The 17,126-nt window shown below is 44.3% G+C and overlaps 1 protein-coding gene across 1 annotated transcript in view; it reads right to left on the reverse strand.

Moving 5' to 3' along the window:
• Positions 1–1,767: 1,767 nt before the first annotated feature.
• Positions 1,768–17,126, reverse strand: part of VCPIP1 (valosin containing protein interacting protein 1) — a 55,609-nt gene continuing 40,250 nt past the window's right edge. Inside the window, exons 2-3 of the mRNA XM_082258109.1 lie at positions 12,231–12,317; positions 1,768–2,938 (exon numbers count right to left, since the gene is read on the reverse strand). Coding sequence (XP_082114235.1) covers positions 2,112–2,938; positions 12,231–12,317 — 914 coding nt within the window. The 3' untranslated portion in view covers positions 1,768–2,111. The remainder of the gene's footprint in view (positions 2,939–12,230; positions 12,318–17,126) is intronic.

Genomic DNA, 17,126 nt, shown 5'->3' on the forward strand with positions numbered 1-17,126 from the left:
TCATCCATCTGCTTAAAAAAAAAACAATCACATCCTAAAGAAATGTCCAGAGAGGCAACATAGTTCCCACTCACCAGCTGTACTGGTAAATCATTTTCCCAGGCCTTTTAGGTTTTGAGCACTAATTTAATAACATAACAAAATCCTTTAACATAAACCTGTCATTCATTTCAAATGTTGAACGTAAAATCCAAATTCTAAGAACACGCAACACAAAATGAATACTTTAAAGTGGAATTAAACCTAAAACCAAAAATGTAATATATTGCTGCTTAGTAATCAGTTGAGGTAGCTGCATTCATTTTTTTTTTTTTTTTTTTTTTTTTTTTTTTTTTTTTTTTTTTAGGCTTTCCCCCCCAATGTTTTCACCTGGTGATTTGGACATTAAACAAGCCTCCCATATTCGAGTACCCCCACTCCGGATGAATGAGTACAGGAGGCCCCTTTGCACAGCAGCATTATTTATCTAGGGGTTAGAGAGTGTTAGATTTAGATATATTAACAAATTGAAGCTAACACTTTATAAGCAGTTACAGCAAACTGCTTCTTCCTTTTGGGATGAAGGTTTTACATTAATAAGTAAAGGCTGCCCATTGTAATCTCCCCTGTCAGTAGTTAATGGTATGCCTCAATCCTGTAAATGCTGCATTTGCAGGACGGCTTTTTTTGTTAAGAAAAAAAAAAAAACAGACTCACTGGCCAGATCACCAGGTGAAAAAGGAAAGCAAGCTTAAAAAAAGAGAAGGAATGCAGCCATCACATCCACGAATTGGTAAGCTACAATATGATAAATATTTGCTTTTGGGTTTAATACCACTTTACATTTCTCTAAAACTAGCTAATCCTGTTTCAGTGATTTTAGACACTTCTGAAGAACTGACTTGAAAAAAAGTCAGATTAGGATTCCCAACTTTTCTAAACTGGTTACCAGTGTCCCAAACAATAATAAAAGCCAAGCATGATGGGCAACTGCTTCAGAAGTTGTTTGTTTTCTCTCATACAAGTCAATGGGAATGTAAAAACGTAGGAACTATTCAAAAGCACCTCTAAGATCTTAGAAGCATCTCAAATACGCACTGAATGCACCTGTTGCATTTTACCATCTACAAAAGCACTTAGGAGGTAGGACAACAATGGCCGCCCCAACATTTTTGTCACTACAGATTTCCTTTGGGGAACTTTGAAGGTTAACAAGGTGCCCCTTTAGTGAGGAAAAGAATGGTCCAAAATTGCCCAGACATACACAGGACCTCACTCAGTGGTAAAAACTCAAAGCTACAAATGAGATGAAGCTATTCTAGAATAGTTGGCATAAGTACAATTGTACAGATTACAAAAGGTGGACCAGTTCAGAGTTTAATTCTGTAAATCATATAGAAGATTTGGGGGGGGGGGGTATAGTATTAGCCATAATAAATGGTAAGATCTTAAAATTTCTCCCTGTACAGGCTAGAATATGAACGCAAATGTATAATTTGCTGCTATAGTCAACATCACACCTCAATAAATATTACTGAAAAACTAAGATGGCAAGCTTGACCCGACTCGGCCTGTAACTCAGTGTTTACAAAGATATATTTAGGGCAGCCAATCACATCTGATCAATAAAGGAAGCCATTTTCTTGGAATCAATTGGTAAGCATATGGGAATTATAAAACATCACACGTCAAGGCATGTGCGACTCTTGTGGTGATGCTTCTTTTAGTCTTATTATGAAATAGAAAATGACTATTTCAGGTAATCTAATTTACTTTTTTGACCTCTAAACTGCACAGAATACAAGATTTGGCCCAGATTCATCATAAATTTTAGGGCGCTTGTCAGCAGAGAACCACATTTTAGCATTGCAGGCATCAATAGTGCTGTAAATATAAAGAACTGTGTTTATAAATTACATTTTTTGTCACGTGTAAGCTAAAATAAACCAAGATGCTTTTTTTCTAACCCCCAATTACACACATTTTCATGCAGCGAAAAGGAGTTTAATATTCTTTTAAAGAATTATGCAAAGGACTATTTCACACTGTGGCCCAGCCATCATACTACATATTATACATATATATTTTTTTGTATAATCTTTTTTTTTTTTGTTATAACAACCTCTGAGCCATCATGAATGATCCATGGGCTCAGTTACATTGGCTATTTCTGCATCCTGGCTGTCCATCTCTTCTAGATCATCTCTTGAGGCTGATGGTTGAATTTTAGGCCTCACAGCTGATGACGTTGATAGGGAACCTTCCTTGCTACTGTCTGAAGCTACACGACTTGTGTCCACAGTCACAACTGAAGGACCGGTCACAGACGTTGAAGAAAGCCATTCTTTTTTTGGAGAGATTTCAGATGACCCAGTCAATGGCTCTGGATTTTGATCCCGTAAGTGCTTATCCATTGAAGCTTGGATGGAAGAAACCATTTCTTGCAATTTTTTCCGCTGAGCCTCTATTATGCTAGGATCAAGTTGCCTGCTATCTCTCATTGTAACTACACCAGGAGCTACTCGGATCAGTTCGCCGTCACTAGCTGTTGAAGTAAAAGAAGGATCATATATTGGCGTACTGTTGAAGCTTGTTGTAGTGCTAGGCTTAGATGGAGCTCTTGTTCTTTGACTATGTTCTGGACTACCTGAAGCTGTTCCTAGTGAGTGCCCTTTGCCTTGAAAAGCTGTTACATTATGATGCTGCTCAGACTTCTTCTTCACCACACCACCGCTGCCCAGCTTCATTAAGCCATGTGAGGGACTAGATTCTCTGCTTCTAGAAGATGCTTCAGAACGTACTTGGTTCAGTGCTTCTTTGACCAAATCTTCCACTTCAGGACCAATAGGGAAATGCCCTGCTGCATCCACACAAAGTTCCAACCTGTCTTCAGCAGCGTTGTAGACAAAAGTTTTATTAGGCAGGTAGGGAAATGTGCAATGCTTTCCGTCCACCACTCCTAAAAAAAAAAAAAAAAAAAAAAATACTTATATAAGAATAATATAAAATTCACGTTTCCAGAAAGGAGGAGATGAGATTTCACATTTAATTCAGCTGTATAATTAAATTTTTAGTACATCTTATACTTTTTATATTTTGAAATGGTGGATGGTCAGGTACATTTCCTTTGAATTAAAACAGCACTTATGCTGTGAGAAGGTAGCTTTTTTTATTGTAAAAGAATCATGCAATGTCTCTTTTGCAATAAACTACACCTACTTGCCTGCTCACAGCAATCCCCGAAATGTCAATTGAGCTGCACATACACAAGCTCAGCTTACAGCGGCCGGCCTTATCCCTGTGTGCCAGAATGACTAGCTCCTCTGCATGAATGACATTCCCATGCCAGCCAATGAAGATGGGGGGAAACCAGCTACAAGAGAAGATGTCGGCACAGGACAGTTGGAAAGCAGAGCATTGATCCCTTTAGTTCTAATTTAATTGTGTTGTAGGCTTTAATTAAACCATGGCCTCCCATTAAAAAAAATATGCGATGCAACACCTAATATAAGGGCACCTGCATGTGCAGTTTTTTTCTTAGTCCCCCTACAAAGTCCCACAAATGCTTGTTGACCCTGCCAGCGACCATTAATGATTAGAAAGATGCCTGAAGGTTTTGAACAGGGGTTTTCAAACTCTCTAAACAAAGTGCCAGTTTAATATGCTTCAGACTTTAGAGGGGCTTGACTGTGGCCAGTGGGAGTATAAAATGTCCTGGTGTAACAATACCCCATCACTGGTGTCAGAGGGAGGAATAGTGCCTCGTCGTTGGTGCCAGTAGAAGGATTGGTGCCCCATTGGTAATGTCAGTGGGAGGAATATGCCCCAAAAACTGGATAAAGGCAAGCAAACGGTCGCATCTGGCCCCCAGGCCTCAGTTTAGAGACCATTGTTTAGATACCCGACTGTTTTTCTTCAATTGTCTAAGTCTTCATCTACAGCAAGTGTGATGTCAGATGGGCGATTCTGCAGCTGGCAACACATCTGAACAAGCAGAATTACATAGGTAAGGGGGGCACTTCCCCTGATGTAATTGCCTTCTTGCTAGCCCACAAACCTGCTGAATTTTGCTTGCTAGTAGGAAAGGGACATCTTACTTCCCTGGCAAGCTAGGAGGTAACACCCTAGGACAACCTGTTAGTGATCCTGTCACTGGCAAAATGTCACCAGCAAACATGATTGTACATCTGACCACAGTTAGGGAGGTCTGAACCAAAACCTTATGTATGAAAGCAGTACACAATGGACTTTCAGTAGGAATATAATTTTCTGTTAAAGCATTCTTCTCCCATTTTTCTGCATATAAACTGTAATTACATTACCACTCAATTACCTATAGCACATGCTCTATATCCATGACAGCTTTAGTATAATCTAATAGAACCCATGGTACAAGAACTCATCACCTTGTGACTGCTGCATGAGACTCCTGCTGAAACAGGAGAAATATTATTGTCTCGTTTTCCCATTGTAACACAATTTTTTCCTGTTATATAGAATCATTTAGAAAACCAGATGCAGGCTCATTTCAGGTAACTGGATGTGTTCTTAAAGCTAGCATCAATATAAGTTAGAGAGCATACAGCTGCAGCTTTAAAATAATCATTTCCCCAAGCCTAACACATAAAAGTTGCACAGTTGTGCAGGTTTATATGAGTTACAGTGTAAAGTGCTCCTGTCATTGTGGAACAGCCAATACAGTTGTTAACCATAAGAGGCTACCCCGATGGAAGCTTGGTCCTGCAAAAATGACAGTTAAACTTCTGGCATCTAATTTCTATGAATACATAACCAAGAATGAGATGGTTGGCAGATGCAACCACTGCAGGATTCTTCCATAGAACACACATAGTGATATTAACACAGAAAACACTGGCAACAGGTTTAAACCAAGGGAATTAGGTTGCCAACTCCATGAGGGTCTTGAACCAACATGCAGCAGAAGCTGGCATCAGCAGAGGCCTGGACATTCAAGTTAGTAAAATTTCACAAATGCATTAACAGAAAACCAGGTGGCAGCCTTGCAACTCTAGGAGACAGACACCTGGTGCATAGGAGCCCAAGAGGCACCAAGTGAAGAAATCAAGTAAGCCTTAAAGGACAGGAGGATTCCTATCTTCAAGGTGCAAGCCTTAAAAGATAACCTGCTAAATCTATCTAGACATGGTTGAACAAGATGCTGGATGGTCCTTGAGAGAGTCCTCAGGGATGACAAACAGAGAATCCAATATTCAGATGGAAACAGTGGCCAAGAGATAAACACTGTGGGGTTGATTTACTAAAACTGGAGAGAGCACAATTTGGTGCAGCTGTGCATGGTAGCCAATCTTCTAACTTCAGTTTGTTCAATTAAGCTTTGACAAAAAAAAAAAAAACCTGGAAGCAGATTGGTTTTAATGCAGAGTTGCACCAGATTTTGCACTCTCCAGTTTTAGTAAATCAACCCCTGCGTGTACTACATCTAAAATATAGAGGGATCTCCTTGATCTGCTCAGCCGAATCGAGCGGAGAAAGCCCTGGTGACCGGCACATACTGGAATGTGAGGGTAAGCATCCTTGATTTCGATAGAGGAAAGAAAATCACCCTGATGCAGGGATGCCACCACTGTGCGAATGGACTCCATCCTGAACTTCTGCACCTGCACAAAGCAGTTCAGCCCCTTGAGGTCCAAGATTGGATGCACCCTGCCTTCCTTCCTGGGAACTATGAACAGATTTGAGTAAAAACCCTGAAAATGTTCAAAAGTCAGAATCGGAACAATCACTTCTTGAAGGAATAGGTCTTGCACCGCCCCAAACAGACCCTGTAAGCGGTCCGGGACAGGCACAAGTTGGTAGGAAAGAACTTTGCCGGGGGAACAGAGCGAAACTCGATCTTGTAGCTGGACGGAATGACTTTGTGGACCCACTTGTCTTGTACCAGGGAAGTCCACAAATCTGGAAACCAGCAAAGACATCCCCCCACCCCCGATACAGGTGAGGGCGCACCTGCACGCTGAAGGAGCCTTGTCCGCGGGTCTGGAGAAGCCCGCTCTCGGCTTGCTAGACAAGGTTCATTTGGAGCATCCAGAGAAGGCCCTGAAAGGCTTAGAGCCCTTGTCAGTTGACCCTGAGGGACGAAAAAAAACTTCTTTTGAGCCAAGAAGTAGAACCCATGTCTACAATGAGGGTCCTTGCCCTTAGTAGCCTGTGGAAGAAAGGTACTCTTTCCCCCTGTGAGACCTTTAATGAGGTCATCCAGGATAGTTCCAAACAGGTGATCTCCTTGAAAGGGAAGACCAGTCAAGGCCTTTTTTTATTTTTTTTTTATTAAGTCTGGTCCTGCAGACCAGCATTCGAGCCAAAAGACACCCTGAAAGACCACTGCCGAAACAGAGAGCCGAGCAACTAGAGGAGCTTCATCCAAAGAGGCATCACAGATAAACTGCAGCCCCTGGATCAGCTGGTCTGCCAGGTCAGCAAAGGCAGTGGGGAGCTGTTCTCCCTCCAGGTCACGGCGTGAAAGGCTTAGCCCATTCAGTCAGCATTTGCAACACCAGGGCAATGGTGAATACCGGCCTCAGTGCCGAACCAGCCAGAGTGTACATGTTGCGAGCTATAGCCTCCGCCTTCCTGTCAGCCGAATCCTTAAAGGCTGGGGACTCTTCAACCGGAATCATGGTTGCCTTGTTCAATCTTGGAACGGGGGGTACACCACCAGTGGAACAGTCCACTTCTTAAGAAGGGACTTCTCATAGGGGTATCGCCTAGCAAATCGCTTAGAGACTCCAAGGGGACGCTTTGGTCATCCTCACTCTTTAGCGACAATTCTGTCAAAATAGGCAGGGAAAGGAAACACCTTTGCTGCTCTGGATAGCTTGTGAGTGCCAAAAGGAACATGCACCTCCGTCGCAGCTGCCTCCTCCATTTTTACATGGTTGAGGATTCTGGGTGTGTGGTTGCAGACCCAGCAGGGTGACCCATGTCCGCGGCGGGCCGAATCAGATTTAGGATCTGATGAGACAAATGAGGCAGGGGAAGGCGGGGGAGGGGGAAGCTTTTTTCTAGCCTGTCACCCGAAAACCACCTCCACTGGGGACACAAAGGACTCCAGGACCGCCGTCAGTGCATCGATAGGTAGTTGGGACCCGAAGGGCCCTGCAGTCCCAGAGAGGGGATCAGGAGGGGAAGATGTGCTCCAAAGACTCCATGAGTCACCAGGGGGACCCCAAAAAAAGGATAAAGGGACAACCCCACCACGCTGGCAGCACCACCCGGTTGCCAGGCACAAAGCAATCCTCAGCAGAGAGGGAGAGGACCCACCAGACTGCCCACCCAGCAGAAACAGGCACCCGCAGCCACCAGGATATTTTGCACTCCATGTGCGGTGATCAGGAAGTGAAAAGATCAGGAGTCAGCACTAGGCAAACCACCGCAAAATGGGCGTTGGACTACACAAACATGGCCGCCAAGCGTTGAGCACACAGGCTAAAACAAAATGGAGGCCCTGCGCAGCACCAGGAGGGATCCTTAGGCCTTAAGGACAAACAGCCCTGGCAGGAGCCCCCACTAGGTAGCCCCCCCTCCGCACAGCCGATTGTCCATTTGGCAGCGGCGCACCCCCCCCCCCCCCCATCACCAGCAAAGCGCCCTGCCCTCACCGCAGGAGGTGGACCAGAACATCTATACAGCCCCAGCATAAGTGGAGGGGGGTAAAATGGGGAGACAGATGGAGGGTGCCTGACGGGAAGGAGGGGAACACGGGGGTCTGACTGACCCAAGGAGGGGCCCACGTCCACCCCAAAACCCTACAGGGGAGGGGGGGGGGGGGACAGCTAGTCACCATACCAGAACACCGTTCCAGACTCCAGACAGAACCCCTCGCCATCTAAATGGAGGGGCTGTCAGCCAGGAGGAATGCTGCGACTCGGGCCGAGACCTAGTCGAATGCGACCTCACGAGGCGTTTAACTCACAGGCCAGCCCCCGTCTGGTGGGACTATGTCGTAGCTGACCTAGTGCGGAGCTGAGGTCTGCGAGTGCTCGCTGGCCAGACTGGGGTGACCACTGGATCTAGATAATCCAGCCCATCACCCAGACCAGCAGTGGATTGTAGATCTCACAGGAAAAAAACAGGAGAAAAATGTCTAAGAAGAAAAAATTGCCAGGACCAAAGATCCCAACAAGGAACTAGATTTTTACTCCGGACTAGGCAGAGAAAAACTGAGTACCTATAGCAGAGAGAGGGAGTATATCCCCTGGGACTGCCCATAGGCGTAGCCTACTTCTGAAGGGGGCACAATAACCCAATGGTAAAGAATATCAGGAGCTGTGTCTTTCAATGAACGAAAGAGAAAATGAGATTATGTAAATAAGCATCCTTTATGTCGATCAGTGCTAGAAATTCCCCTTGTTGCAACGATACATTTATAGACCACGCCAATGCCATCTGTATTATTTGGATCAGGAAGAAAGTGCCGAGGACCTTCAAGCCTAGGATGGGGCAAACGTCACCACTGAACTTTGGAACCATAAATAGGTTTAAATAAAAGCCCTGAAAACTGGCTCAATCACTCTTGAAGAGCAAAGTTCCTGCAATGCAGTCTGAAGAGTCAGCAATCTTATTAGGGAGGTGGGCAGGTTTGAGGGTATTAAGCAGGGAGGCATTAGGGAGCTCGACTCCAGCCTTTACCCCTTGGACACCACACCCTGGACCATTAAATCTGAAATGCTCAGAGTCAAGGCAGCGGAAAAGGCTGTCCCTGCCCCACAGCCAGAAGATCCTGCACATCTGCATTACAGGAGCTGCAGGTGAGAACTTTAGATGCAGGGTCGAACTGCCTACAAAGTAACACAAAACCACTGAGAGGAGCACCAGTTTTAAAGTACTGAGGCATCCATCAGGATTAATCAAAGGTTGCACATCATGCACTTGGCCCAGACTGCTAGAGTTTGGCAGTTGGCCATATCCACCCTAAATGTTTGCACAGCCAAGCTTAACAGGGCAAAAGTGACTTTGAGGAAGGGTGCAAATCTTTTGTCCACTGGGTCTTTGAAAGCTTGCATTTCCTGAACTTGAAATGTAAGGGAAATGTTGAGGCTGGAATCAGCCACATCCACCCCAAATACTTTCCATTTTTTTTGTAGTAGGCCTCCTCCACTGGGTACTGCTGCACAAACACCCTGGGGAGTGTATACACTCTGGTTGGCCTTGGCCAGTCCAGGTTTAAAACATCTTGTAAGTGATCTGGAAAGGAGGTTACTTGGACTAGTAGGTTACTTGGACTTGAGAAGAGATTCCGTACTGGTGACCTTAGGTTCTGCAGGTGGGGACAGATCTAGTATCACACAGCAGCGCACCTCGTCCACCAGACCTTAATGGTTTGTTTCAGCTTAGGAGAAACCATGGATGACTGCCCATCCTCCCAGGAGTTCTCAGACTCCTAAGATTCACTTTCCACTTCCTTATCCTCTTCCCTGGATTCACTGGGCAGTCGAGCATGTGAATCTAGGGCAAACCAGCATAACAGGTAAGGGAGGCAAAAATAAAAACACAAGCGAAGATTGAAGTTCCTCTTTAGGCACCCCTAGCAGAGCTGCACGATTCTGGCCAAAATGAGAATCACGATTTTTTAGCTTGGAATAAAAATCACGATTCTCTGTGTAACAAAAAAGAAATTGGGATAACTTTACTGTTACGTTTTTTTTTTTATTCATTAGAGTCTATTATTGCGTTTGAAAGACTGCTGCGCAAATACAGTGTGACATAAAATATTACAACAATCGCCATTTTATTCTGTAGGGTCTCTGCTAAAAAAATATATAAAATGTTTGGGGGTTCTAAGTACTTTTCTACAAAAAAAAAAAAATGATTTTAACTTGCAAGCAGCAAGTGTCAGAAAAAGGTCTAGTCTTTAAGAGGTTAAACTTCCTTTCTCCCTGGCAGAGGGAAGGAAAAGATACAATGTAATCATTTTGTTTATAGTTACTGGGAGTTTTCCACAGCGGTTTTCTCTGCTCCCTCAACTATGCAAAGAATCGAGCATATGTCAGGTTTAGATCGTCAGGGGGGGTGAATCGAGATCGCGATTTTCATACGATTAATCGTGCAGCTCTACTAGCAGTGCTTGTTTGTTTTAACCATTTGTTCCGTGAAAAATCCATACCCGTGAGAAAACCATACCCTCGTCACTTCCGGTTCCGCTACGGAGGGTATGGATTTCTCACGGTAGTTAAACTTGCGGCGCTTACATTAAAACAGCTCCTCTGAAACGTAAATCATCTCCGCTCTTCGCCCTGTCACTGCCCTCATCTCCGGTAATAAATATAAAAGCGGATCACGGAGCCGCGATTGCCGTCACATTTACATCTCATACACCCGCCGCCGCTTTTATATTTATTACCGGAGATGAGGGCAGTGACAGGGCGAAGAGCGGAGATGATTTACGTTTCAGAGGAGCTGTTTTAATGTAAGCGCCGCAAGTTTTACATTAGACACAGTGCCGTGAGAATTTCATGCCCACCGAGCATGCGCACTTGTCTAATACTTTAATGTTCAATCACGTATCCGGGGCTCTGAGCATGCGCACTGCTGCGCTGCTCAGCTGTTTCAGCCCGGAAGTGACGAGGGTATGGTTTCTCCACGGGGTATGGTTTTTTAACGTTACACCATTCCCTATCTCACTTTTAGTCGATAGTTTTCTCTACACTAAAGTGTATAATAACCACAAGGAGGGTAAAAAAATAGTTACTGTAAGTATAAGTTACCACGTCTGATCTCTGGATATCTTAGCTGCCTAGCTGTCTCTGGCTTTAAAGCTCAGATACAGTTAAACCATTAAATTATAATAAATATAAAGTAGGTGAAATGTTTTACTTAGCAGAATGTGTCATTTTGTTCAGCTAGTATTGTGATCCTGACACCCCTGCTAGACAGCAGAGACTTGGAACTTACAGAGGATTACCCTGCTGTTAAGCCATTTAGCATGGTCCACGATGCACCATAGCCTGTGATTGAAGAGGCACAAGGATGTCATCACAGTTGTCTTTCCACCTTTGGCATGTTTTACTAAAATTAAAGCACCTTACAAAGCAATAGAGAATGACTGGCTTAGTGTCTCAAGTGCAAGTAAAATATAACTAATGGCAATTTTTTTTTCCATTTTGGATAGAGTGGAGAGGGATTAGAACGCCTTTCAGTTTTTATTGCTGTCTGTGCCCCCATCAGGGAGATTCACCCTCCCTAATTGTCGATTCTACCATTATCATTGAAAGTGAAAGTAAAAGAAAACCCCAAATTTTGGGTTGTCCCAGAAAAGTAACAGAGGGGAAATCTTCCAATGGGGAAACACTAGTTCAGGTGACCTGGGGGTCCCAAGGAATTCCCTTAATTTGCAGGTATTTCTTCTCATTTCCTATTTGGCTATGGGACAAGAAGTGAAGGAAAATATCCGCAATGGGACACAGATGGTGAAAAATAATCTGACAGAGGTTATAACCCTGTCTTGCTCTATCCAAAATATATAAAAAAAAAAAAAATTGCCTATAGTTTTACTTTAAATTTCTAACTGAAATATGTATGCAGCATGTGAGGGCAGAGCTCCTGGTCTGCTCACTTGTTCCAGGTCAGCAGTAACTAAAGAGGCACTGAATCCAAAGGCATAGGATGGCAGCTAGACAACCAGCACTTGGAAGTCTGCAAGAAGGCATCCTGGTTATTTTTATAACAAGTTTCCTTTCAGTAAAGCTAGTATTCATCATTAAAGTGGTAGGATACTCCGCTTTTTAACGTTTACCTACAATAAGCCTATAATAAGGCTAACCTGTAGGTAAAATTAAATATCTCCTAAACCTGCACGGTTTAGGAGATATTCACCCTGCATGCAGCCGCTGACACCAGCGGCGCATGCGCTCTGAAGGTCTGGCAGACCTTCAGAGCTCCTTGCCAGAAAGTGAACTCCTGTGCGTATGCGCGGGAGTGACGTCATCGTGGCTCCGGCCACTCTCAGCACCGGAGCCGCCGAGAGAACATGACAGCTCCCTTAGCGGTGTCTGGGCGACCATGTGGGGGCTTCGTTCTAAGGTAAGTATTTCATAATGTGCTAGTATGCCATGCATACTAGCACATCATGCCATTGTCTTGCAGGGTGTTTTTTTTTGTACTCAGGAAATACTACCGCTTTGATGAACAGAATCCAGAAGCATTATTAAACCCTCAATGTTTTCCCTATCTAAAATGAGTAACATCGCACACTGTAAGAAATATCACCATACCCATGTTTTTCTTCATAATATTGTAAAATACACCTCCCTGCTGGAACAGATGTGGGAGTCCTTTAGCATAAGACCAAACATCTTCCCCTGCAAGAGAAAAAGAAATACAAAAATGAGTAACAGCACTAACACAGCGACCTGTTCACTACCACGCTTAAGTATATAGAAAAGTATTCTTAGAAAAGAAAAAGGTAGACACCACTACCAATATTAACTGACATTTACAATACAATCTCTTTCTCCATATTTTCATTTATATACCTGCCCAATCAGACCATTGAGCAAAACTAGGAACACACAGTATATGCCTTAGGGGAAGAAAAAAAAAATAAAACACTGCGTTTGAAAAAATCACTCTCAGATTTAGAAATATTTGATGACCTGATGCAGTATTTTAGCAGGAAATTATCTAGATTGCTTTGAAGTTACATTTCTGTCATCAAATGACCAGTCAGTCAAAGGGTCATTAGAGAGTACCAAGTCATTTAAAAATGAGCAAAATCCCATTCTGCACAAAGGTAAAAAACTTTCAAACACACTTTCACTGGTCACTTGTTAAATACGCAAAATATTACTACACTGCTCCAAAAAATTAAATGAAGACTTTTTTCAGAGTATAGCATCAAGTCAATTCAACTCTTGGAATATTGATCTGGTCAATAAAATAGCAGAGGGGTTGTTAATCAGTTTCAGCTGCTTTGGTATTAATGAAATGAACAGGTTCACTAGATGGGCAACAATGAGACAACCAAAACAGGAATGGTTTTACAGGTGGAGGCCACGGACATTTTTTTTCCCCTACTAATTTTCTAACTATTTTCCACTAGTTTTGCATTTGGCTAGGGTCTGTGTCAATACTGGTAGCATGTGGCGATACCTGGACCCTATAGGAGTTTGCACAGGTAACATCTCCAGGATGGCACATCAATACGTGCCATTGCCAGGTTTGTTGTGTCTCCCAGCACAGTCTCAAGACCATGGAGGAGATTCCAGGAGACAGGCAGTTACTCTAGGAGAGCTGTATAGGGCTATAGAAGGTCCATCACCTATCAGTAGGACCGGTATCTTGAACAGGATGAGCACTGCCAGAGCCCTACAAAATTACCTCCAGAAGGCCACTGGTGTGAATGTCTCTGACCAAACAATCAAACAGACTTTATGAGGGTGGCCTGAGGGCCCGAAATCCTTTAGTGGGCTTGTGCTCACTGCCCTGCACTGTGGAGCCTGAATGGCATATGGCATTTGCCATTGAACACCAAAATTGGCATGTCTGCCACTGGGGCTCTGTGCCTTCATAGAGGGTAGCAGGTTCACCCTGAGCACATGTGACAGATGTGAAAGGGTCTGGAGAAGCCGCGGAGAATGTTATGCTGCCTGTAACCTCGCTCTGCATGACCAGTTTGGTAGCGGGTCAGTAATGGTCTGGGAAGGCATATCCATGGAGGAACACACAGACCTCTGCAGGCTAGACAATTGCACCCCGACTGCCATTAGGTATCAGGATGAAATCCTTGGACCCATTGTCAGACCCTACGCTGGTGCAGAGGGTTCTGAGTTCCTCCTGGTGCATGACAATGCTCGGCCTCATGTGGCGAGAGCATGCAGCTAGTTCCTGGAGGATGAAGGAAGCGATACCATTCGATGACCCCCACCGTCACCTGACCTAAATCCAATAGAACACATCTGGGAAATAATGATCAGGTCTATCTGATGCCGCCAGGAGCTCAGCGATGCCCTGGGTCTAGATCTGGGAGGGTTTACCCAAGGACACCATCTGTCATGCAATGAAAGTTCAGCAAAATAAACTAGCCTGCTGCATCATTTTCTCACTTTGATTTTCGGGGTGTCTTTGAGTTCAGCCCTCTGTAGGTTGATCATTTCCATCAAACGATGTGGCATCCATTCATTCCTAACACATTACCCAGTCCATATCAGTATAGATATTCAGCAAGATATTTTTCTCCATTGAGATCTGATGTGTTTTAAAGTGTTCCTTTCATTTTTTTTTGAGCAGTGTAAAAGAGATACTCATTTATCCCACTGGTTAAAGCAATACCAAGGACAAAAGTGAAACATGCCAGTGGCTGTGCCAATCTCCATCCACCTACATACACATATATTTCTGTCACTATGTCCTCATGGCACAATCCCTGCAGTAGCTGAGCCAACCTCACAACTGCAATGCAGACATCTCACCACCAGAGTTTGAGAGAAGCAAGAAACCTTTACATAAATTACCATTCTAGTTTCTACCAAAAATGACATCAGTTTTTAGTTGACTGAAGATTTAGGTTGCTAGACAAAACAATCTTTTATTGCTAACCAAAGAATGTTTAGTAACAGCTTTACTGATTTTTTTTTTTTTTATCCTTAAAGAGGTTGTAAACCCATACATTTTTTTTTCTTCAACCTGAAAGAGAAACACATAATGAGCTAGTATGCATCGCATACTAGCTCATTATGAAATACTTACCTTAGAACAAGCCCCCGCCGTGCCGCCCGCTTACCTGTATGACGGGCGACATGTGCAGTCGCCCGTTTTCCGGGATCGCGGCATCCGGCCATCTGATTGGCCAGAGCCGCGGTGACGTCACTCCCGCGCACGGGAGTCGATGGTCACGGCACGGGGCTCTGAAGGAACGGCACCAGCGGCCGTTCCTTCAGAGCACATGCGCCAGCGATGTCACTGGCTGCATGTAAGGTAAATATCTCCTAAACGGTACATGTTTAGGAGATATTTACAGTACCTATAGGTAAGCCTGATCATAGGCTTACCTATAGGTACAACTTGCAGAGGAGGGTTTACTTCCTCTTTGAGGGCCGGTTTCCACTAGTGCGACTTGCTGTGCGACTTGACACGTGTCAAGTCGCACAGGCAAGTCAAAAGCCATTCGTTTCAATCGGGTCCATTTTCACTGCCGCGACTTCCGTTGCGGCGACTTCAAAAGTAGTTTGTGCAATACTTTTGAGCCGACTTCCCTCTATAATGAGGGACAAGTCGCACTGAAAGCCGCAGTTTACTTTCACTACGAAGTCGCGCTAGAAGTAGCACGACTTCGTAACCGTGGTAGTGGAAACGGAGACTGAGTGAACTATCCAGCTTTTGAAAATTGCTCAGGCCTAGAAATACAGCTGCTACTTTGCAAAACAAGAAAAAAAACTTTAGATATTTATTGAATAAAAAGAAATAAACCAACATCTTTAATTCCATTGAGACTTTGCCTACAGAATTTAAAGTGTGCACAGCAGTTTCCAGAAAGGCATAATTATTTAATGTAATATAAAACAGGGAGATTGTCGGCAGATGATGTACATTATACTGATGGATTACTCTACATAAAACTGTACAGTCATCATCAAGACACTTAATGTGGCTGTGTTCTAAGACACTTTTGGAATAGAATCTGTACTTTGGTTTTCTCCAAATAGAATACACAGATTTCTGAATACTGTGGCACTGGGAAGATTATGCTCACGTGGTAGGTGCTTTTTCAAGGGGGCCTCCATTATGCCCCACCACGTAAATGAGTACCCCTACTCAATCACCCAAAAAAAAAAAAAGTTTTTGAAAATTCCTTTTATATAGGTAAGGATGTGGCCACCTGGCAATGTCACCTGGTGACCCTAGCCCCCTTGTGACATCACAATGGGCGGGGCCACCTGACGATGTCACCTTTTGGCACCGCTCCTTGCCTATATAAGAACTGTCAAACGGCAAGCCATGCATTCGGGGGTTTGCCTTACTAGAGGGCAGAGCGATTTTTTTTTTCAGCGGTGTGGCGGTATTGACGATAGATTTACATCAGGAGGCACAGTTTTTTTATTTTTAAATAAATTGTCAAAAACAGTTTTTTTTTAATTTGACATGTTTTTGGTGAATAGGTACTCCTTCACATGGGGGGGGAAGAATCTGGGGGCCCCCCTTGTTAAAAGGGGCTTCCAGATTCTAATAAGCCCCTTGCCTGCAGACCCCCACAACCACCACCCAGAGTTGTGAGGATGAGGCCCTTGGGGGACAAGGTGCTTTGGGGTGGGGGTGCCCTCCCCCCCCCTTCCCGACCTGCTGGGCTGCATGCCCCTAAAATCCATACCGGACCCAAAGGGTCCATACCGGACCCAAAGGACCCTGGTGGTAAATATTGCATTATTTTTACCTTTTAGGAATTGGACTTAAGAGCTTACCGTATGGTTTTTATTCAATATTTACTGGCATGTTTTTCATTTTGCAGTAAATACCCCATTATTATTTTTTTTTTAATTGGACTTAACCACTTTACTACCAGTCACGTAACCTCTACGTGATCAGACTTTGCGGGGTTATACCGGGATGATGCCTCTAGCTAGAGGCATCATCCCGGTACCGTTGTTTGAAGCCGACGGTCGGCTTTCCGTCGGTAACGATCGATGCGGCTCGGGAGCCGCTCGATCGTTACCCGGGGGGGCGGGAGGGGACGTCCCCCCCCTCCCGCCGCCTTCCGCGGCTTTGCTCGGGGCTACCGTCCCACCGGGAGCCCCGAGCACCCAGCCGGCACGTCCGCCGGCTGGATGGAGTCCCGATGAATGCCGGAAACGGCATCGATCGGGTCTCCGATGACGTAACCCGGAGGCGGCGTCCATGACGTCACGTCCGGGTTACTGTGCTGCAAAAGGCGGCAGATTTGAAAAACGGCTGTATGCAAAAATGCCGTTTTCGGCGTTTTGCATACAGGGAAGTGTAGTGGAGGGGTCCAGGGTCTTTTAGACCCTCGATCCCTCCATAAAGAGTACCTGTCACGACATATTGCTGTCACCAGGGATGTTTACATTGCTTGTGACAGCAATAAAAGTGATCAGATTTTTTTTTTTTTAAAAACCTGTAATAAAGTTTAAAAAAAAAGAAAAAATAAATAGGAAAAA

The sequence above is a fragment of the Pelophylax lessonae genome, assembly GCF_965119305.1.
Source record: "Pelophylax lessonae genome assembly, chromosome: 5".
Classification (NCBI taxonomy): domain Eukaryota; kingdom Metazoa; phylum Chordata; class Amphibia; order Anura; family Ranidae; genus Pelophylax; species Pelophylax lessonae.